The following is a 23264-nucleotide window of genomic DNA, read 5'->3' as shown; positions in this document are numbered from 1 at the left end:
TATAGGCTCCGACCAAAAAAAAAAAAAAAAAAAAAACCCCAATGCAGTTAGAGTTTACAAAGGAATTGACAACTTGCTTTACAATTTTAACATTAGAAGATTAGTAGCCTGTTCTCAACATTCTTAAGTTCAGGGAAATTTTAACATTTGAAGTGAGAGAATGACAGTTGTTTTACTCTATCAGGTCCTTCCCTCACAACAAAAGTCACAGCACTGTGTAAGCTCCCTTGTATGTTTTGTTTTCGTAGGTGGAATATCACTTCCTGTCACCCTACGTATCTCCAAGAGAGTCTCCTTTCCGACATATCTTCTGGGGCTCTGGCTCTCACACTCTGTCAGCTTTACTAGAGCACTTAAAGCTGCGGCAGAAAAATAACGGTGCTTTTAATGAAACACTGTTGAAAAACCAGTTGGCTCTAGCAACTTGGACTATTCAGGGAGCTGCAAATGCCCTCTCTGGTGACATCTGGGACATTGACAATGAATTTTAAATGTGATACCTATAACTTATATAAGAACATCAGGGTAGTGTGGTTCCTAGACTTGTGTTGGTTGTGCTAAATTTTCAGTAGGGCTACAAAACCTAATATTGTTAAAATTCTACCCAATCTTGGTACTAATAGATGTCTTTAGGCAGCAGCTTTTAATACAGGGTAGGTACCTGCACTTCAAGTTAAAGTGACTAACCACTTAAAAAAATGTTCACGATAGAATATTTTCTCTGATTATCTCTAGGGTTTTAAGTGCTTTGTAATGGTAACTGCCTCTTTCCTGTTACAGTTATGAAAAAGTCAGAACCATTTATGTGAACTATTGCTCTAAATCCTAAGTACGTGAACTGGTATCTTTTGAATTGGAGGAGGAAGGTGATATCTGCTGAAGGTGGAAAGTGGTAGCTTAATGTGATTCTCCACCTTCACTGGATGCTATATAGGAGATCCCAGGCTGTAAGGCTTTACTCTCCACATGAGATCTCTGCCTTCTTTAAGGATTTAGCTCGTTTCCACATCTGAAAGTGAAACAGTTCACTTTCAGAAGAGATGGGACTTGTTTTCTTGCCAGTGAGGTCTGAAATAGAGGTCCTTCCGCTGCATAAAAGGAGGCTCAACTGTTTATCACAGGAGTAAGGCCTTAATGTGTTAACCTCAAGATTATGTATGAAAAGAGGAGACCAGAAGCCAAAGACCTAGTATATTTTCTCTTCCTCTGTCCCTTGTCCCATAAACCTTTGTTAGTTTTTTGTTTTCGTTTTTTCCGAGGTATTTTGAAAGAGAACCAAGTTTTAGGTGTTTAATTTCAAACTCAGTTCGTCAGACTTTAAAGAACACACTGCCAAATTTTGGCCAAAGTGTTAATTTTTTGGAAAAGCTTCCTGTCATTTTGGCACTGAGATATTTATTGTTTATTTATCAGTGACAGAGTTCACTATAAATGGTGTTTTTTTTATAGAAGATAATTATCGGAAGCAGTGCCTTCCATAATTATGACAGTTATACTGTCGTTTTTTTTTTAAAATAATAGCAGCATCTGCTAATAAAACCCAACAGATACTGGAAGTTTTGCATTTGTGGTCGACACTTACGGGTGTTAGAAAACAACCGCAAGCCAAATAAAATTATAAAGCTAAGTCTTGGAGAAGAATTAAATTTAATTAGTGGTTGCTAATCAAGTTAAATTTCTATTTAGCTAATCAGATAAAAACAGCAGTTCCCCTGAATACAGTGAATTGTGACCAAGTTATAAATTAATGTCACTTAAAAGCTGTGATCGTACTCATACATGCAAAATTTTACAGCTCAATTTATCCAAGGTGTAACTTCAATTCGAATTTTGCAAAATTTCCAGTACCTTTGTCACAAACCTAACTCACATTATCGGGAGCAGTGTCTTCCATAATGTATAAAGAACAAGGTAGTTTTTGCCTACCACAGTGTCTATATCGGAGACAGTGATCTCCATATGTTACACTAAGGGTGTACGTAATTATCGGGAACAGTGTTTCCCATAATTTTCTTCATGCAATGACGTCTTCAAAGCTTGAAGATCGTTAGTATCTAACATGTATTCCCAGCTCCCTATAATTCTCTTTTAGTTTTAGTTGCAGAAACATGGAGGTCATTAAGCATTTGGTGGATAACTTCAACCACTGTAAAATAAAATTACTTCCTTCAAGAGTCTTTGTTTTTAAACCTAACGTTGTGTTTTGTTATATTTGTGGTTTCCCCAGGTCTTCTGTTTAGTGGGATAGTGGCATACATTTATAATGTTTGCTGTTGTCAAATGAATTTAACTTTATCCCCTTATTTGCATGTTATCTCCTATAAACTTAGTTCATACAAGTTTGAATCCAGAATTGACCTTCTAGCTTAAAGCAGGGGAAACTTATATAGGAGTTTGGGGGGGAGGGAGGAGTGGAGGGTGTGGGGAGATGAAGCTTGCAGAAAGGTATTTGATCATGTCTCCCCAACCATTAGGATTTGGTGGTTATAAGTTAAACATAGATTTGAACAAATAAGTTTGAGGCTACATCAGTTAGGACTTTCTTTTCTACTCAGCCATCATTATAAACCTGATAATCAGCTGTTTGTTCTAAGGCAGTTCAATACTGTCGCCTAAGAAAAACTCCATAGGGTCTCTTCAGGTTCTTAAACTTAGTGTCCTTTATGTAAGTTAAAATAGATGTAGATTAATACGGTCTCACTGATTTGACCATTCACAGTCTATTTTAGTCTTTACGGTGTTTTATCTTGAACTGATATTTAGTGGTAAGTGAAAAGGTCATAGCTGGGATTCCTGGTTTGAGTATCATTCTTTATCGTATTTTAATGAAAGTTCAGTGGCTTCAAGGCATATTATGAACAATGGGCATATATTTTACAACAGTAAATCTCTTCAGAAAACTTTTCTGTAGTTAGGACTAAGTTATTTACAATCAAACAAGTCAGTAGTGGTAAGGGGCTTAATATTCCTGAATGAAATGTGTATCTGACTAGTGACAACCAACTGGTCTTCAGATTTTTTTTGTTTTAGATGTCATGTGCATTTTGAAGGTAAAGCATATAATGAATGAGCTTTGTCATGATTCACTATTCTAGAACTTGCATGACCTTTATTGTGTTTCCTTTTGAATGTTCTTGAAATTTTAGTTGGCTAAACATGGTTTATTAGACTTGTCAACTTACTGCTCAGCTGTGTCTTCGTAAACAAGTGATATGCCCTTATAATTGTATACAATCTGGTATGTGCAACAATGTGGAGATTCCTTGTCTGATTTAATAAAATGCTTGAACACTGTTGTCATTTTTAATAGACTTTTTAGATCAGTTTTAGGTTCCCAGGAAAACTGAGCAGAAAGTACAGAGAGGTCCCATATACTCCCTGCCTGCACACTGCTCCCACCCCAGTTTCCCCCACTATTGACATCCTGAGAGCCCCACCCCCAAGAAGTACCTTTGTCACAATCAATGAACCTCACTTGACACATCATTATCGTCCATAGTTGACATTACGATTCACTCTTGGTGGTGTACATCCTATGGGTTTGGACAAATGTATAATGACATTTTTACTATTATGGTATGACACAGAATAATTTTACTGCCCCGAAAATCCTCTGTGCTCTGCCTCTTCATCTTCCCTTCCCAGGAACCCCTGGCAACCCTTGATATTTTTACTGTCTCCATAGTTTTGCCTTTTCCAGAATGTCATATAGTTAGAATCATATAATTCATTCAATCTAGCTTATTCAGATTGGCTTTTTTCACTTAGTAATATGCATTTAAGATTCCTCTGTGTCTTTTCATGGCTTGATAGGTCATTTCTTTTTAGTGCTGGATAATATTCCATTGTCTGGATGTAACAGTTTATTTCTCCATTCACCTACCAAAGAACATCTTTGTTGCTTCCAAATTTTGGCAATTACGAGTAAAGCTACCATAAACGTGTACAGGTTTTTTGTGGACATAAGTTTTAGTTCATTTGGGTAAATACCAAGGAGTGCAATTGCTGGATTATATGGGAAGAGTATCTTTAGTTTTGTAAGAAACTCCCAAACTGTCTTCCAAGGTAACTATACCATTTCGCATTCCCACTAGCAGTGAATGAGAGTTCCTGTTGTTCCATGTCCTTGTCAGCATTTGGTGGAGTCGGTGTTTTGGATTTTGGCCATTCTAGTAGGTGTGTAGTGGTATCTCATTTTAATTTGTATTTCCCTAATGACAAGATGTTTTATATTCTTATTTACCAAGTGTATATCTTTGGTGAAGTGTCTGTTCAGATCTTTTGCTCCTATTTTAAGCAGGTTGTTTGTTTTCTTATTGTTGAGTTTTAAGAATTTCTTTGTATATTTTAGACAACAGTCCTTTATTAGATATGTGTTTTACAAGTATTTTTCCCCAGTTTGTGGTTTGTCTTCTCATTCTCTTGAAAGTGTCTTTTGCAGAGCAGAATTTTTTAATTTTAAAGAAGTCCAGCTTATCACTTATTTCTTTCATGGATCACCAAACCCATCTAGGTTTTTCCCTGTGTCATCTTCTAGGAGTTTTAGTTTTCCATTTAACATTTAGGTCTGAGCTATTTTCAGGTAATTTTTCTAAAGGGTATATGGTTCATTTTTTTTGCATGTGGTTGTCCAATTGGTCATTGGTTTTCAGTAAGAATACTCTAGCAGGTCACATCATTTGCAAATATTTTCTCCCATTCTGTAGGTTGTCTTTTTGTTTTGGATTAATTTCCAAAATATACAAACAGCTCATACAGCTCAGTATCAAAAAAACAACCCCATAAAGAAATGGGCAGAAGATCTAAATAGATGTTTCTCCAAAGAAGACATTCAGATGGCCAAAAGGCACAAGAAAAGATGCTCAACATCACTAATTATTAGAGAAATGCCAATCAAAATGACAATGAGGTACCACCTCACACCAGTCAGAATGGCCATCAAAAAAATCTATAAATAATAAATGCTGGAGAGGGTGTGGAGAAAAGGGAATCCTCCTACACTGTTGGTGGGAATGTAAATTGGTGCAGCTACTATGGAAAACAGTATGGAGGTTCATTAGAAAACTAAAAATAGAGCTACCACATGACCCAGCAATCCCACTCCTGGGCATATATCTGGAGGAAACCATAATTCGAAAAGATATGTGTACCCCAATGTTCATAGCCAGCACTATCTACAATAGCTGAGACAGAAGCAACCTAAATGCCCATGGACAGATGAATGGATAAAGAAGATGTGGTATATATATACAGTGGAATACTACTCAGTCATACAAAAGAATGAAATAACGCCATTTGCAGCAACATGGATGGACCTAGAGATTATCATGGTAAGTGAAGTAAGCTAGACAGAGAAAGACAAATATCATATATCACTTATATGTGGAATCTAAAAAAACCCAAAAAACAAAAGATACAAATGAGCCTATGTACAAAACATAAGCAGACCCACAGACATGGAAAACAAACTTATGGTTAACAAAGGGGAAAGGGGGGAGGGAAAAGGATAAATTAGGAGTTTGGGATTAACATAAACACAATACTATGTATAAAATAGACAACCAACAAGGACCTACTGTATAGCACAGGGAACTATGCTCAATATTTTATAATAACTTATAAGGAAAAAGAATCTGAAAAAGAATATATATATAAAACTGAATCACTGCTGTACACCTGAAGCTAACAACATTGTAAATCAACTATACTTCAATTAAAAAAAAAGAAAACTCTAGCAGGACCTATTTTGTCTCCCCTCCCCCTCCAAAATAGGTGAGTTACCTATCTAATTTTAATTTTTAGCCACATTAAAAACCTAAAAAGAAACATGAAATTTTAGTATATTTGAAATCAATATATTCAAAATGCTATTATTTTAACAGGTACACATTAAAAATTATTGCCAAGACATTTTATATTCCTTTTTCCATACTAAGTCTTCAAAATCCATTGTGCTTATCACATCACAATTTGGGCTACCCCTATTTCGAGTGCTCAATAGCTAATGGTTAGTGGACACTGCTGCTCTATAGTAAAAGGCATAATTGGTAAGGGTTTTATTTTACAGGCTTTCTACTAAGCAATTACCAAAAAAACCATTATACAACTGAATCTCGTAGCTACAAGTGCCAGCCAGAATTCTTCAGTACGCTTGCAGGAATTGCAGCCACTAGAATTGGGAAGCCTTTTAATTGCCTCACCTATGTCCAAGCTTTCCCCTGTCAGAATTAGTAGCCACGTGCACAGCCTGGAAAAAAATCAAGACAATAGATGACTGTATTCTAAGGAAAATGTGCCTTGTGAAAGGTGATGGGCCAGGAGGCAGCCCTAAACAAATATTTGAAGAGACATATGGTTGGTTATCTGCAACATATACCTTCGCTTGGAATTGAACACATCAAATACCGTTATCTTCCTTGTAGCTATCAATGGGCTTACCTTCTTAGGTGCTTGAGTTAAAGCCTTTGTAGTTGGCTACATCTGTCCTTCAAACTACCTAATGTTTAATCCATCCCAGATTGATTATTTTGACTAGTTGTTAATGCCTTTTTTGAAAAATGTTTACATACTAATGGTCAAAGTGCAGAAGGGTCTGTATTGAAAAGTTTTTCCTCTTGGCCCCCACAATTTCTCCCTCTAAATATCCACAATCACCAATTTCTTGCGTCTGCTTTCAAAGTAGTCTATGCATAAGTGAGAGTAGCCGTGAAACCTTCATGAAAGGAGTTTTGGTTCCAGTATCACAATGTAAGCCCCTATAACCCATCCCTCCACTGCTTACGATGATAAACTCTGAGTAAAATAGAAAAAAAAGAAAGGAAAAGAAACCCACCTGATGACTTAAAAAGTAAACACAGGCAAACAGACTGTGGATGGGAGTAAAGCTGGGAGAAGTGACCTTAAAAAAAAAAACGTGAGTTGGTAAGGACAAAAACAGAGGACAAACAAAAAACTAATAAAATATGCCAAGGTCCAACTATATCAATAATTACATCAGTGACACGTTAACATTCTAATCAAAAAGTTCATTTAAATGCTGCCTACGAGAAACACTTTAAAAACACAGATAAGTTGAAAGTTAAAGGATGGAAAACAAAGAACATGTAAATTAGCATAATAAGACTAGAATGGCTATATAAACACCAGATAAAAATAGACTTTAAGACAAAGATTATCATAGATAAAAATAGGAACGTTTCATGATAAACAGGACAATTCATTGGGAAGATAGTACAATTATAAATATGTATGTAGGATGCCTGATAGCCTTAAATACATGAATTAAAAGTTTATAGCATTGTGGGGAGAAACATAATTCTGCCATAGTAGATTTAACACCCACTTCTTAGAAGTCATTAGAACAATTAGACAAATCAGGACAAAGATCTGAACCACTTTATCAGCCACCTCAATCTAACTGATGTTTATAGGACACTACATCCAACAAGTGCAAAATACTATTTTTTTTGAGGTATGCATGGTAAATTCAAGATAGACCATATGCTGGGCTCTACAAGGCTCAGATTAAAAAGTATTGAAATTATACATGGTGTGTTCTCTGATCACAAAGGAATTAAATTAAAAATTTAAAATCAGTAACAACATATCCAGAAACCCCCAAAACCTCAGGAAATTAAACAGCACAGTTGTAAATAATTTATTCATCAAAAAGATGAAGTCACAAGGGAAATTAGAAAATATTTTAAATTTAATGATAATTACAACATAAAATTGTGGATGCAGGTAAAGCAGTGCTTGGAGATGCACTGCTCATTACAGAAGCCACTGGATACATGTGACTAAATTTAAATTAATACAAAAGTTCAATTCTTCAGACACACTGGCCACATATCAAGTGCTCAATAGTTACATATGGCTAGTGGCTACTGTACTGGACAGCAGAAAACAGAATACTTCCATCACTGCAGAAAGTGCTATTGAATAGTCATGGCTTAGAGGGAAGCTTATAGTTTTAAATAATTATATTAGAAAAACATCTATAATCAATGACCTAAGTTTCCATCTTAATAAGTTAGAGAAAGAAAAGCAAAGTAAGCTCACATGAAATAGAAGAAAGGAAATACAATAAAGAACAAAAATCAATGACATGAAAATCATACAATAGATAAAATTAACAAAGCCAAAATCTGATTCTTTGGAATGAAAAATGAAATAGAAAAACCCCTAGCTAGAGCAATGAAGAAAAAAAAATGATGGAAAACAATTACCAATATCAAGAATGAAAAAGGTTATCACTACAGATCCTATGACATTAAAGGATAGTAAAGGTATATCACGGACAATTTTATGCCAACAAATTAGACCACTTATGTGAAGTAGACAAATGTACTAACAAATTTAATTATCAAAATTAATACAAGAAAAAATCAGGAAATCTGAATGGCCCTCTAGCAAATAAACAGAATTTATCGTAACTTTCCATAAAGAAAACTCTAGACTCAGTTTCACTGGTGAAGTCTATCAGACATTCAAGGAAGGACTATCACTAACCTTACACAAACTTTTTCAGAAAATAGAGGCAGAGGAAACTATTGATGTCAGTATAACATACCAAAACCTGACAAAGACATTACAAAAACAAAATTTACAGACCAATATTATCATGAATGTAGATGCAAAAACTCTTAACAAAAGACTAGCAAATTGAATCCAACAATATATAAAAGGATAATATATTATGACCATGTAGGGTTTATTCTAGGAATGCAAGGTTAATAATAGTAATAATTGTTAACAATAGTAATCATTACACCCAGGTATTTCATGCCTATGTATACACCCAAGAGAAATAAAAACACAAGTCCACACAAAAATTTATAAGTGATTGTTCATAGAAGCATTATTCATAATAGTTAAAAATTGAAAACAACCCAAATGTCCATTACCTGATGAATGAATAAACAAAATGTGGTATAAGCCTACAATGTGATATTATTTGGCAATAAAAAGAAATGGAATGATGTCAGGGAAGGAAGCCATTTCTCCACCTAAACAACTACTGAGCTGGGAAGAACTGTCTAAAGCAACTATTTTGGAATTCTGGAGTCTAGTTAAATACTTGCAGTGTTCAGGGTAGAGCTTGATGAAGAGACTGGTAAATCAGTAAATTCTTGGGAATGTTGGTCTTTCATATAGTGGCTACCATTCCTCCACTACCATTCTCTGAAGCGGGGAGCAGAAAGGAGAGGTGGTGGCCCATATTCCTGGTGCAGCTTCCTGGACAATAAGAAACTTGTCCTCCAAATATTAGGATTGTGTGTTTTGATTGATAATTGCTGCTTTTGATCACTGAGGGGCCAGCACAAAGGTTGGCCATTGTTTCAACCCCCATGAACTAAAGTGGTTTACAGGGGATTAGAGACAGTATTTCCCTTTGGGAGCCAGACATTTGAGGAAATATTTGTCAGCTTACTGGCTGACTGTAGAGATATCAGACAGAAACTTCAGTGACCACACAAAACAAGGAATACACACTTTGCAAAAATCGTTTGGAGAAGTCACAACGATGGCTCCAGCCCTCAACTAGCAAGATTTACCAATTCCTGAGGAGAGGGAGAATTAGATTTCAGAGTTAAAACAACATAATGCTCAATATATCTGGTTCTCAATAAAAGAGTTACAGGAAACAGAAACAGGAAAGTATAGCCCAATCATGGGGGGAAAAAGATTTCGACAGAAACCATCCCTGAGGAAGCCCAGACACTGGAATTATTAAAGATATTTAAGACAGTTGACTTAACATGCTCAATGAGCTAAAGGAAGCCATGGGCAAAGAAGTAAAGGAAATCAGGAAAACTATGTAGAACAAATGAAAATATCAGTAAAAACATAGAAATTATAAAAAGGACCAAATAAATGCTGGAGCTTAAAAGTGAAATAACAGAAATGAGAAACTCACTAGAGTTATTCAACAGCAAATTTGAGCAGACAGAAGAAAGTATTAGTGAACTTAAAGATAAAGCAATTGGAATTATCCAGTCTGAAGAGCAGAAAGAAAAAAGAATGAAGAGGAGAGCAGCCAAGATGGGAAAGTAGAAAGATCTGAGGCTCACCTCCTCTCACAAGCACACCAAAATCACAACTATCTGCAGAACAACCATCAGTGAAAAAGACTGGAAACTACAAGAAAAGACCTTCTACAACTAAAGACATAAAGAAGCAACCACAATGAGATGGGTAGAAAGAGCAGACTTGCAATATAATCAAATTTCATATGCCCTAGGTGGGTGGCCCACAAATTAGAAAATAAATACACTGCAGAGGTCCTCCCACAGGAGTGAGAGTTCTGACCTCCACATCAGGCTCCCCAGCCCAGGGGTCCAGCACAAAGAAGACAAGCCCCCAGAGCACTTGGCTTTAAGGCCACAGGGTTAATTACAGGAGCCCCATCAGACTGGGGAAAATAGAGATTTCACTCTTAAAGGGCACACATAAAATCTCATGTGCACCAGGACACATGGCAAAAAGAGGAATTTGATAGGAGCCTGGGCCAGACTTACCTGCTGGTCTTAGAGAGCCTCCTGGAGAGGTGGCGGGGGTTGTGGGGAGATGGCTGAAACTCACCCTGGGGACATGGACACTGGCTGCATGCAGACATTTTGGGGGGCATTCAGCTGCATGAGCACTGCTACTGGTGGCTGCTGGCCCCACCCAACAGCCTGTAGGTGCCAGTGCTAGGACACCTCAGGCCAAACAACTAACTGGGCAGGGAGACAGCCCCACCCATCAGCAAACAGAATTCCTAGAGACTTCCTGAGCCCACAGCCACCTCTAGATACGCCTCTAGACATGGCCCTGCCCACCAGAGTGCCAAGACCCAGCTCCACCTACCAGTGGGCAGGCGCCAGAAGCAAGAAAACTATGATCCTGTACCCTGCAGACCACCACCAGCAGGTCAGACCCTACCCTGGGACCAGCTGGGCCGTGGCCCTGCCCACTAGCAGGCCAATGTAACCTGTGGGACACCCTGGCCCCCATACCCAACAGTGTCAAGAACCCATCTGCCCCAAATGATCTGAAACAAGCTCTGGGATCCCTGGGCCCTGCTGCCAGACTCCAGGAACCAGCTCTGCCTGCCAGTAGCACAGCATTAACCCCAGGACCTGGCTTCACCTGCCAGTGGGTGGGCAACAGACCCAGCGTCTTCAGGATCCTGACACTGCCCACCAGTGAGCTACCACTAGCCCTGGCGCCCCCTAGGCTTCTACCAATAGCCACCTTGTGACCAAGCCCTGCTCAACAGCAGCCAGCAGCATCCACACACGGAAGGGTCAGGCAACCAACGAGACTAGGGGCCAAAAAGCCTACCACACCGCCCCAGAGTCAGCCCACCACAGCAGAAGAACCCCTGCAGCCCTCTTAGGGGGGACTCCCTAAAGCATATAGCTTAGGTGATGAGAGGGGAGTGCACCGCTGGGATGCATATGACGTCACTTGCATACGAAGGTCACTTTTCCAAGGTCGAGAAATTTAACTAACATACCACATACATAAAAATACAGATAGCAACTTAGACAAAATGAGGTGGCAGAGGAGTATGTTCCAGATGAAGGAACAAAATAAAACCCAAGAAGAACTAAGTGAAGTAGAGATAGGCAATCTCCCTGAGAAACAGTTCAGAGCAATGATTGTAAAGATGATCAAAGCATTCAGGAGAAGAATGGATGCACAGAGTGAGAAGTTATGTTTTTAACAAAGAGTTAGAAAATATAAAGAAAAACCAAACAAAGATGAAGAATACAAAAACTGAAATGAAAAATACACAAGGAGGAATCAATAGTAGATTAAATGATACAGAGGAACAGATCAGTGAGCTGGAAGACAGAGTAGTGGAAATCACTGCTGCTGAACAGAAAAAAGAAAAAAGAATTTAAAAAATGAGGACAGCTTGAGACTTCTGGAACAACATCAAATGCACTAGTATTCGTATTATAGGAATCCCAGGAGAAGAGAGCCTGAGGGCTGAGAAAATATAATATTTGAAGAGATAATAGATGAAAACTTCCTTAACATGGTAAAGGAAGCAGTCACCCAAGTCCAGGAAGTGCATAGAGTCCCATACAGGATTAACCAAAAGACATGTTGTAATAAAAATGATAAAAATTAAAGATAGAGAATATTAAAAGCAGCAAGGGAAAGCAACAAATAACATACAAGGGAACTCCCATAAGGCTATCAGCTGATTTTTCTGCAGAAATTCTGCAGACCAGAAGGAAGTGGCACAATATGTTTAAAGTGATGAAAAGGAAGAAACTACAACCAAGAATCCTCTACCCAGGGAGGCTCTCATTCAGATTTGATGGAGAAATCAAAAGCTTTACAGACAAGCAAAAGCTAAAAGAATTCCAAACCAGCATTACAATAAATGATAAAGGAACTTCTCTAGGTGAAAAAGAAAAGGCCACAACTAGAAACAAGAAAATTATGAAATGAAAGAGCTCATCAGTAAGAGAAAACATACAGTAAAGACAAGAATTAATCCACACACAAAGCTAGTACGGAGGTTAAAAACAAAAGTAGCAAAATCATCTGTATCTGCACTAAGTAGTTAAGGGTTAAACAAAACAATTAGATGTAAAACATGATATCAAAAACAGTAATTGTGAGAGGAGAGAGTACAAATGGAAGGTATCTAAAATGTATTTGAAATTAAGGGATCAACAACTTAAAACAAGTATGTGTATATATGTGTGTGTGTGTGTGTGTATATACACACACACACACATATATATATATATATATTGCTATATAAAAATCTCACAGTAACCACAAATCAAAAATCTATAACAGATATACACAAAAAAAGAAAAAGGAATCTAAACACAAAGCTAAAGATAGCCATCAAATCACAAAAGAAGAGAACAAAAGAAGAAAGGGGAAAAAAGATCTACAAAAACAAATCCAAAACAATTAACAAAATGTCAACAGGAACACACATATCAATAATTACTTTAAATGTAAACGGACTAAATGCTCCAGCCAAAAGACATAAACTGGCTGAATGGATACAAAAACAAGACCCATGTATATGTTGCCTACAAGAGACTCACTTCAGAACTAGAGACACATACAGACTGAAAGTGAGGGGATGAAAAAAAGGTATTCAATGCAAATGGAAATCAAAAGAAAGCTGGAGTAGCAATACTTATACCAGACAAAGTAGACTTTAAAATAAAGACTGTTACAAGAGACAAAGAAGGACACTACATAATGATCAAGAGATCAATCCAAGAAGATATAACAATTGTAAATATATATGCCCCCAACATAGGAGCACCTCAATATATAAGGCAAATGTTAACTCAATATAGTAAGGGACTTTAACAGCCCACTTACATCAATGAATAGATCGTCCAGACAGAAAAATCAGTAACGAAACACAGGCTTAAATAAGACATTAGACCAAAAGGGATTTCATTGATATTTATAGAACATTCCATCTGAAAGCAGAATACACATTCTTTTCAAGTGCACATGGAACATTCTCCAGGATAGATCACATGCTGGGCCATAAGGCAAGCCTCAGTAAATTTAAGAAAATTGAAATCATATCAAGCACCATTTCCGACCATGCTACGAGATTAGAAATCAACTACAAGAAAAAAACAGTAAAGGCTAAACAATATGTTACTAAACAGCCAACAGATCACTGAAGAAATCAAAGAGGAAAGCAAAATATGCCTAGAGACAAATGAAAATGAAAACATGACAATCCAAAGCCTTTGGGACACAGCAAAAGCAGTTCTAAGAGGTAAGTTTATAGTGATACAAGCTTACCTCAGGAAACAAGAAAAATCTCAAATAAACAACCTAACCTTACACCTAAAGCAACTAAAAAAGAAGAACAAACAAAACACAAACTTAGTAGAAGGAAAGAAATCATAAAGATCGGAGCAGAAATAAGTGAAATAGAGATGAAGAAAACTATAGAAAAAATCAATGAAACTAAAAGTTGGGTCTTTGAAAAAATAAACAAAATTGGGAATTCCCTGCTTGTCCAGTGGTCAGGACTGGGCGCTTTCACTGCCGAGGCCTGGGTTCAGTCCCTGGTCGGGGAGCTAAGATCCCACAAGCCATGCAGTGCTGCCAAAAAAAAAAGAAAAGATAAAATTGATAAACCTTTAGCCAGACTCATCAAGAAAAATACGGAGAGGGCCCAAATCAATAAAATTAGAAATGAGAAAGAAGTTACAACTGATGCCACAGAAATACAAAGAACCATAAGAGCCTACTACAGGCAACTACATGCCAATAAAATGGACAACCTAAAAGAAATGGACAACTTCTTAGAAAGGTGCAATCTTCCAAGATTGAACCAGGAAGAAATACAAAAAATGAACAGACCAATCACAAGTCCTGGAATTGAATTTGTGATTAAAAAACTTCCCAACATACAAAAGTCCAGGACCAGACAGCTTCACAGGTAAAATCTATCAAACATTTAGAGAAGAGTTAACACCTACCCTTCTGAAATTATTCCAAAAAATTGCAGAAGAAAGAACACTCCCAAACTCATTCTGAGGCCACCATCACCCTGATACCAAAACCCAACAAGGATACCACAAAAATAGAAAGTTACAGGCCAATAACACAGATGAACATAGACGCAAAAATCCTTGACAAAATACTAGGAAACTGAATCAAACAATACATGAAAAGGATCATACACCATGATCAAGTGGGATTTAACCCAGGTTTGTAAGGATTCTTCAATACCCACAAATCAATCAGTGTGATACCACACAGCAAATTGAAGAATAAAAACCAAATGATCATTTTAATCAATGCAGAAAAACTTCTGATAGAATTCAACTTCCATTTATGATAAAAACTCTTCAGAAAGTGGGCAGAGAGGAAACATACCTCAACATAATAAAAGTCATATATGACAAACCCACAGCTAACATCATACTCAACGGTGAACAATTCTTCTAAGATCAGGAAGAAGACAAGGATGTCCACTCTTGCCACTTTTATTCAACATAGTCTTGGAAGTTCTAGCCACAGCAATTTGAGAAGAAAAAGAAATAAAAGGGATCCAAATTGGAAAAGAAGTAAAACTGTCACCGTTTGCAGATGACATGACGCTCTACATATAAAATCCTAAAGATGCTACCAGAAAACAACCAGAGCTCAATGAATTCAGTAAAGTTGCAGGATACAAAATTAATATACAGAAATCTGTTGCATTTCTATACACTTATAACAAGGGATCAGAAAGGGAAATTATAGGAAACAATCCCATTTACCACCACATCAGAAAGACTAAAATACCTAGGAATAAACCTACCTAAGGAGACAAAAGACCTGTTCTCTGAAAAACTATAAGATGCTAATGAAAGAAATCAAAGATGACACAAACAGATGGAAAGATATACCATGTTTCTGGATTGGAAGAATCAGTATTGTCAGATGACTATACTACCAAAGTAATTTACAGACTCAATGCAATCCCTATCAAATTACCAATAGCATTTTTCACAGAATTAGAACAAAAAATTTTACAATTTGTATGGCAACACAAAAGACCCCAAATAACCAAAGCAATCTTGAGAAAGAAAAAGGGAGCTGGAGGAATCAGGTTCCCAGCCTTCAGACTATACTACAAAGCTACAGTAATCAAAACAGTATGGTACTGGCACAAAAACAGAAATATAGCTCAACGGAACAGGATGGGAATTCCAGAGATAAACCCACGCACCTATGTTCACCTAAGCTATGACAAAGGAGGCAAGAATATACAATGGAGAAAAGACAGTCTCTTCAATAAGTGGTGCTGGGCAAACTGGACAGCTACATGTAAAAGAATAAAACTAGAACATTCTCTAACACCATACACACAAGTAAACTCAAAATGGACTAAAGACCTAAATGTAAGACTGGATACTATAAAACTCTTAGAGGACAGCATAGGCAGAACACTCTCTGACATACTGCAGCAATATCTTTTTGGATCCACCTCCTAGAGTAATGAAAATAAAAACAAAAATAAATGGGACCTAATTAAACTTAAAAGCTTTTGCACAGCAAAGGAAACCATAAACAAAATGAAAAGACAACCCATAGAATAGGAGAAAATATTTGCAAATGAAGCAATCAACGAGCGATTAATCTCCAAAATATACAAACAGCTCATGCAGTTCAATATCAAAAAATACAAACAACCCAATCAAAAAATGGGACGATCTAAACAGACATTTCTCCAAAGAAGACATATAGATGGCCAAGAGGCACATGAAAAGATGTTCAACGTCACTAATTATTAGAGAAACGCAAATGAAAAGTACAATGAGGGGACTTCCCTGGTGGTGCAAAGGTTAACAATCTGCCTGCCAAGACAGGGGACACGGGTTCGATCCCTGGTCTGGGAAGATCCCACATGCTATGGAGCAACTAAGCCCATGCGCCACAATTACTGAAGCCCATGCACCTAGAGCCCGTGATGTGCAACAAGAGAAGCCACTGCAATGAGAAACCCGCGCGCCACAACAAAGAGTAGCCTCTGCAACTAGAGAAAGCCCGTGTGCAGCAACAAAGACCCAACGTAGCCAAAAATAAATAAATAAAATAAAAATTTTAAAACAGTTCATTGAGGTATCACCTCACACTGGTCAGAATAGCCATCATCAAAATGTCTACAAACAATAAATGCTGGAGAGGGTGTGAAGAAAAAGGAACCCTCCTACACTGTTCATGGGACTGTAAACTGGTACAACCATTACAGAGAACAGTATGGAGGTTCCTGAAAAAACTAAAAATAGAAGTACCATATGATCCAGCAATTCCTCTCCTGGGCATAAATCCAGAGAAAACCATAATTCGAAAAGATACACACACCCCAATGTTCATACCAGCACTATTTACAACTGCCAAGACATGGAAACAACCTAAATGTCCATTGACAGAGGAATGGATAAGGAAGATGTGGTACATGTATATAATGGACTATTACTCAGCCATTAAAAAAGAAAGAAATAATGTCATCTGCAGCAACATGGATGGACCTGGAGATCATCATACCAAGTGAAGTAAGTCAGACAGAGAAAGACAAATATCATGTGATATCAATCATATGTGGAATCTAAAAAAATTTGATACAAATGAACTTATTTACAAAACAGAAACAGACTTACAGACTTCAAAAACAAAAAGTGAGGAGAAGAGATAAATCAGGAGTTTGGGATTAACACATACACACTATTATATATAAAATAATCAACAAGGACCTACTGCACAGCACAGGAAACTCTATTCAATAGTCTGTAATAACCTATATGAGAAAAGAATCTGAAAAAGAATGGATATATGTATATGTATAACTGAATCACTTTGCTGTACACCTGAAATTAGCAGATTGTAAATCAACTATACTCTAATATAAAATAAAAATTAAATTAAAAGAAACCCAAGTGCCATGTGGGAAAAGATTGATACACTGATTTCATACAAATTGTAGCATTGCAAAAAAAAAAAACATAGCATAAACCAAATCATAAGATAATTGACAAACTAATAAAAAATGTTTTCTCCATACATAAAAGGCTTCCTTAATGCCTAAAGGGATCCTATAACACCTTTCTGATGTAGCATCATTCCTGTGGCCCCTTCTCTTTTCTGTATTTTTTGCCCTGTTTCCTGCTCCTCTCCCTGCTGAAAATGTCTATCCTATGTAAGTGCTCACACCAAGGACCAGGAACCTCATCAGCTCAAAGTGTGTTTGACTATTATCCACACAGGCTACCAGTGTTTAGGAAAAAACTATGTGCGAGTGCATTCATGCATGTATGAACTGGAAGGTAAGGAGGTCTGATGGCCTAACCTGTTCCCATGCTAGAACTCAGCCCCAGCCTTCCTTGATATCCAGTTATTCCCCTCAACTAATTCCATAAGGTGCTTTCTCATCACCCCCAACCAAGCATATAGAGACTGGCCCATATATAATTTCTATACGTAAATCATCAGAACTCACTAAGATATTCTTACTCCCTTCTGTTTTTGCAGCTCAGCTTTGGCATGGTATATATGTATTTGCTAGAGGGAAAGTTGGGAAAAAGAATTAGTAGAGTAGGAGCCCTGAATTTGTATCTGGGTCATGGAGATTCTAATCCAATTCAATCACCATCCTTAAATCGCTGGACGTCCTTGGGTAATCTGCTGTACATCTCAAGACCTCCGTTTCCTCACTTCTAAATGAGGGGGTTAGGCCTGCTGTTCTCTAAGATCCTTTCTAGCTCAAACAAAAAATCCCTCTCCCACTGAGAATGTATGTTTCCTCCCTCAAACCCAGATTTGATTCTATCCTCTTAGGGTACCTTTACAATCCTTTCTTACCCATCCCAATAGCTCAGATGTGCTACCGATGAGATTGTTAATCTGTCCTTATCTTGTAGACATTCTTCAGGCACTTATGCAGGTGCCCTGGATCTCCCCAACTAGTGTTTCCCATTGGTTTAACCACCTGATCACCTCCTTTGGGGCTGTTGATATTGAGGTGTCTTGGACCCACGTTCTCCCTAACGGCACTAAGGTGGTAGCTGAGAGGAAGTGAGTCTGGGGAGGAGGAGGCAGACTGGAGCCCTGCAGTGTCTGGGGTCTGCACAGAGTGCCGAAGGAGGGGATGTGGAAAGAGGCGGCCAAGGACCTGAGTCTGGTTCCTGGGCAAATGAGAGAGCCAGGGGAGTCGAGGAGAGAGGGCTGGATTTGAGAGTCTGGGTTCTGTTGCCACTTCCTCAGATTGGCATGACCAAAAGGAAGTGTCTGGTAGTTACCAATGAACATTGTGGTTCAAGAGGGCAGCCACAGATGCAGGGAGCTCTATCCTGTGGGCCTAATTAGCTCAGATGTGTGTGTGTTTGCAGGTGGGGGTGGCAATGAGTGGAAATTAGCTGACCAAGCTGCAGAGGTGGCCAAAAAAGCAGCAGGTATGAGCTTCCCTGGGATGGTCATCACTGGAGCAGAAAGAGGAAGAACAGTCAGCTAAGGATTGTGCTGTATCTACACTACGAATGAAGAGATTTAAACAAAGATGGAGAAAGGAACAGCAGGGAGGTCCAAAAGTGAAAAAATACCTCAGTAGCCCTGAGTGTTCCTCATTTCTAAACTTAGCACAGTGAGTTCCAAGGAAAGCCAGATCTGGGGGATGTAAAGAAGGAGTAGGTGAAGAATAAAAGGAGCCAGTCCTTTCTTTGTTTAGTCTTGCTTCCCCCAACCAGCAGTTTCTTGATTATGCATATGGATCATGTCTTCTTTGATTGTGCCTGACATTGGCTTGGGTACGTGACAGATCAAGACTACATTCCATCAGAAAGGGAGATAAAGAATTAATATTGTTAAAATGGCCATACTGCCCAAAGCAATCTACAGATTTAATGTGATCCCTATCAAATTACCTATGACATTTTTCACAGAACTAGAACAAATAATCCTAAAATTTATATGAAACCATGAAAGACCTAGAATTGTCAAAGCAATAAAGCAGGAGGCATGATCCTCCCAGACTTCAGACAATACTACAAAGCTACAGTAATCCAAATGGCATGGTTTTGACACAGAAACAGACATATGGACCAATGGAACAGAATAGAGAGCCCAGAAATAAACACACCTATGGTCAACTAATCTTCAACAAAGGAGGAAAGAATATACAATGGAGAAAAGACGGTCTTCAAGTGTTGCTGGGAATGCTGGACAGCCATATATAAATCAATGAAATTAGAACACTCCCTCACACCATACACAAAAATAAACTCAAAATGGCTTAAAGACTTAAGTATAAGACATGATACCATAAAACTCCTAGAAGAGAACATAGGCAATACATTCTCTGACATAAATCGTAGCAATGTTTTCTTAGGTCAATCTCCCAAAGTAATAGAAATAAAACGAAAAATAAACAAATGGGACCTAACCAAACTTATAAGCTTTTGCACAGCAAAGGAAACCATGAACAAAATGAAAAGACAACCTACAGAATGTGAGAAAATACTTACAAATGATGCAACCAACAAGGGCTTAATTTCCAAAATATACAAACAGCTCATACAACTCAATAACAAAAAACCAAACAACCCAAACAAAAAATGGGCAGAAGACCTAAACAGACATTTATCCAAAGAAGACATACAGATGGCCAAAAGGCACATGAAAAGAGGCTTGACATTGCTAATTATCAGAGAAATGCAAATCAAAACTACAATGAGCTATCACTTTACACCAGTCAGAATGGTCATCATTAAAAAGTCTACAAACAATAAATAAATGCTGGAGAGGGTGTGGAGAAAAGGGAACCCTCCTACACTTTTGGTAGGAATGTAAATTGGTGCAGCAACTATGGAGAACAGTGTCAAGTTTAGTTTTCCTTAAAAAAGGAAACTAAACAGTTTTAGTTTTCCTTAAAAAACTGAAAAAAGAACTACCTTATTATCCAGCAATCCCACTCCTGGGCATATATCCAGAAAAGACAGAAACTCTAATTCGATAAGATACTTGCACCCCAATGTTCATAGCAGCACTATTTACAATAGCCAAGACATGGAAGCAACCTAAATGTCTATTGACAGATGAATGGATAAAGAAGATGTGGTGTGTATATACAATGGAATATTACTCAGCCATTAAAAAGAATGAAATAATGCCATTTGCAGCAACATGGATGGACCTGGAGATCATCACACTAAGTGGGGTAAGTCAGACAGAGAAAGACAAATACCATATGATATCACTTATATGTGGAATCTAAAGAAAATGATACAAATGAACTTATTTACCAAACAGAAACAGATTCATAGATGTAGAAAGCCAACTTATGGTTACCAAAGGGGAAAGGGGAGGGGGAGGGATAAATTAGGAGTTTGGAACTAGCAGATACAAACTACTATATATAAAATAGATACAAACTACTATATATAAAATACATGAACAACAAGGACCTACTGTATAGCCAAAGGAACTATATTCAATATCTTGTAATAAACTATAATGGAAAAGAATATGAAAAAGAATATATATATGTATAGCTGAATCACTTTGCTGTACACCAGAAACTAACACAGCATTGTAAATCAACTAAACTTCAATCTAAAGAAATAAATTTTCTGAGGCAAAAACAACCGAAAGAACCCAGATGAATGGATAAAGAAGCTGTAATACACACACACACACACACACAGCACACACACACACACACACGCAATGGAATACTACTCAGCCATAAAAGAGAACAAAATTTTGCCATGTGCAGCAACACGGATGGACTTGGAGGGCATTATGCTAAGTGGCATAAATCAGACAGAGAAAGACAAATACTGTATGCTATCACTTATATGTGGAATCTAAAAAATACAAAAAACTAATGAATAAAACAAAAAAGCAGACTTGCAGATATAGAGAACAAACTAATACCAGTGAGGGGGAGGGTGTAGGGGTGGGGGAATGGGAAGTACAAACTACTGGGTGTAAGATAGGTTCAACGGTGTATTGTACAACATGGGGAATACAACCAATATTTTGTAGTAACTGTAAATATAAAGTAACCTTTAAAAACTGTATTAAAAGTTTAAAAAATAAATAAATAAAAGAGTACCTGGACACAGTAGTCTGTTGGTTACCAACTTCAACTCTAGGTGTCCACCAGAGGGCGTCAGAACCCAGGACTATGGCACTTCATCCTGAATAGCCCATGTTGATCCAGGGCTTGTAATCTCTGGACTCATCTGGCTCATTCTCTAGCAGGGCAGAGGGGGCAGGGTGTGGGAGCAGCTGGCAGCACCTCCTCCCACTGCCCTAGTAAGGTTTTGAAAATGTTTGAACTGCCTGGGGGCATGTGAGCCCAGCCCCTGGAGCAGCTCTGGGGAGCTCTGACTTGCTTGATAAGGTGAAGGCACAGGTCTGTTCTTGGTCCTGGGAGGATGTGACCTGGGTTAGCAGGTAGCCCCACGCCAAAGAATTCCTTCAGAAATCCCTCCCTTCACCTCCACTAAGGGGCAAATGGTCCATTGCTGACTAAGAAATCTCTTGCCCTTTGTCATACTGGATCGTTTGCTCAGACACCGGACCTGACCCCACACCTCACTTCCCTCCCACCTCAGCTCAGGCACTGGGGGTGCTCCAGGGAACCAGCACCCACTGTTTCTGGTTGCACACTGGAATCACCAGGGGAGCTTTTAAAACCTATGGATGTGAGCCCCACCCCAGAGATTGCAACTGAATTGTTCTAGGGTGGGACCTGGGCAGCAGTGTTTCGAAAAGCCTCCCGTGTGATTCTTATGTACAGCATTATTGAGAATCTCTGGGTTCAAGGCCTTGCTAACCAAGTGTAGGAGCTTGACAGGAATGTAGCATCGCAGCATCCCCTTCCCAGCTTGCTGAATCAGAACCTGCCTTTCAACCAGATGCCTGGGTCATTCAGTGGCACACTGCAGTTTGAGAAGCACTGGTCTAGTCAGCATACTATTCTACTTCGTCCATGCTCATTCCCCGGACCTGAACCACAGCCTCCACAGCTTTCTCAAGTTGGAGCACTGGCTTTCAGAAGTCTTTGCCTCTGATCTGCAGAAAGAAACACATTTTATATCAAGATGTAGAGCACACCTGTGTATATATAATGAAACCATACCTTTACTATTGTTACCAAACCAAACTTCAGTCCATTCACTCGGGCACAGTAAAGCCAATCTGCTGACACCGGATTGTGGTGAAGGAAAGCGCAGCGTTTATTGCAGGGCACCAAGCAAGGAGTCCAGGCTGCTAGTGCTCCAAAGACCCAACTCCCTGATGGCTTTCAGGGAAAGGTTTTTAAAGACAGGGTGAGAGAAAAGGGTGGATGATCAGCCTGGACATTCTTCTGATTGGTTGTTGGTGAGTAATTGGGAATCAACATCATCAACCTCCTGATTCCAACTCGTCTGGGGTCTACGTGCTTGTGGGCAGCATGCAGTTAACTTCTTCCACTTCGTGGGGGTTTTAGTAGCTGTCAAACAGCTCAAAGGATATGATCCAGTATATTATCTATAGCCCTTGAGGAGGAACTAACAGTCCTTGACTTTGTTTAATGACTAAACTATTATTATTCTGTCTTGCTTGGCTGTTTTCCTTTCTTTCTGCATTTTCTTACTTCTCTGATTACATTTATTCTTTGGAAGTTGGGGAAGGCCTAGGAGGCTAAAGTTTTTCTACAGACAAGAGGGAGGCAGAGGACTTGGTGGGGGGTAGGGTCTGTCCTGGGAAGGCCCCATAGGGTCCTGCTT

General features: G+C 38.3%; 1 protein-coding gene and 1 long non-coding RNA gene across 4 annotated transcripts in view; one reads left to right on the top strand and one right to left on the bottom strand.

Annotated features, from left to right (window-relative positions):
* TFRC (transferrin receptor) overlaps positions 1-3300 on the top strand; it is a 116902-nt gene extending 113602 nt beyond the window's left edge. For all 3 annotated transcript variants that reach the window (XM_060010857.1, XM_060010858.1, XM_060010859.1), the window contains one exon: positions 249-3300. In XM_060010857.1, coding sequence (XP_059866840.1) covers positions 249-491 — 243 coding nt within the window. In that variant the 3' untranslated portion in view covers positions 492-3300. The remainder of the gene's footprint in view (positions 1-248) is intronic.
* The window catches only part of LOC132424785 (uncharacterized), a 56486-nt gene that overhangs the window by 29317 nt on the left and 3905 nt on the right, over positions 1-23264 (bottom strand). Inside the window, exons 3-5 of the long non-coding RNA XR_009519269.1 lie at positions 21602-22566; positions 6833-6898; positions 3451-3533 (exon numbers count right to left, since the gene is read on the bottom strand). This is a non-coding gene — a long non-coding RNA (uncharacterized lncRNA). The remainder of the gene's footprint in view (positions 1-3450; positions 3534-6832; positions 6899-21601; positions 22567-23264) is intronic.

Source organism: Delphinus delphis, chromosome 4, assembly GCF_949987515.2.
Source record: "Delphinus delphis chromosome 4, mDelDel1.2, whole genome shotgun sequence".
Taxonomy (NCBI): Eukaryota; Metazoa; Chordata; class Mammalia; order Artiodactyla; family Delphinidae; genus Delphinus; species Delphinus delphis.
This window is presented reverse-complemented; position numbering and strand designations above follow the sequence as displayed.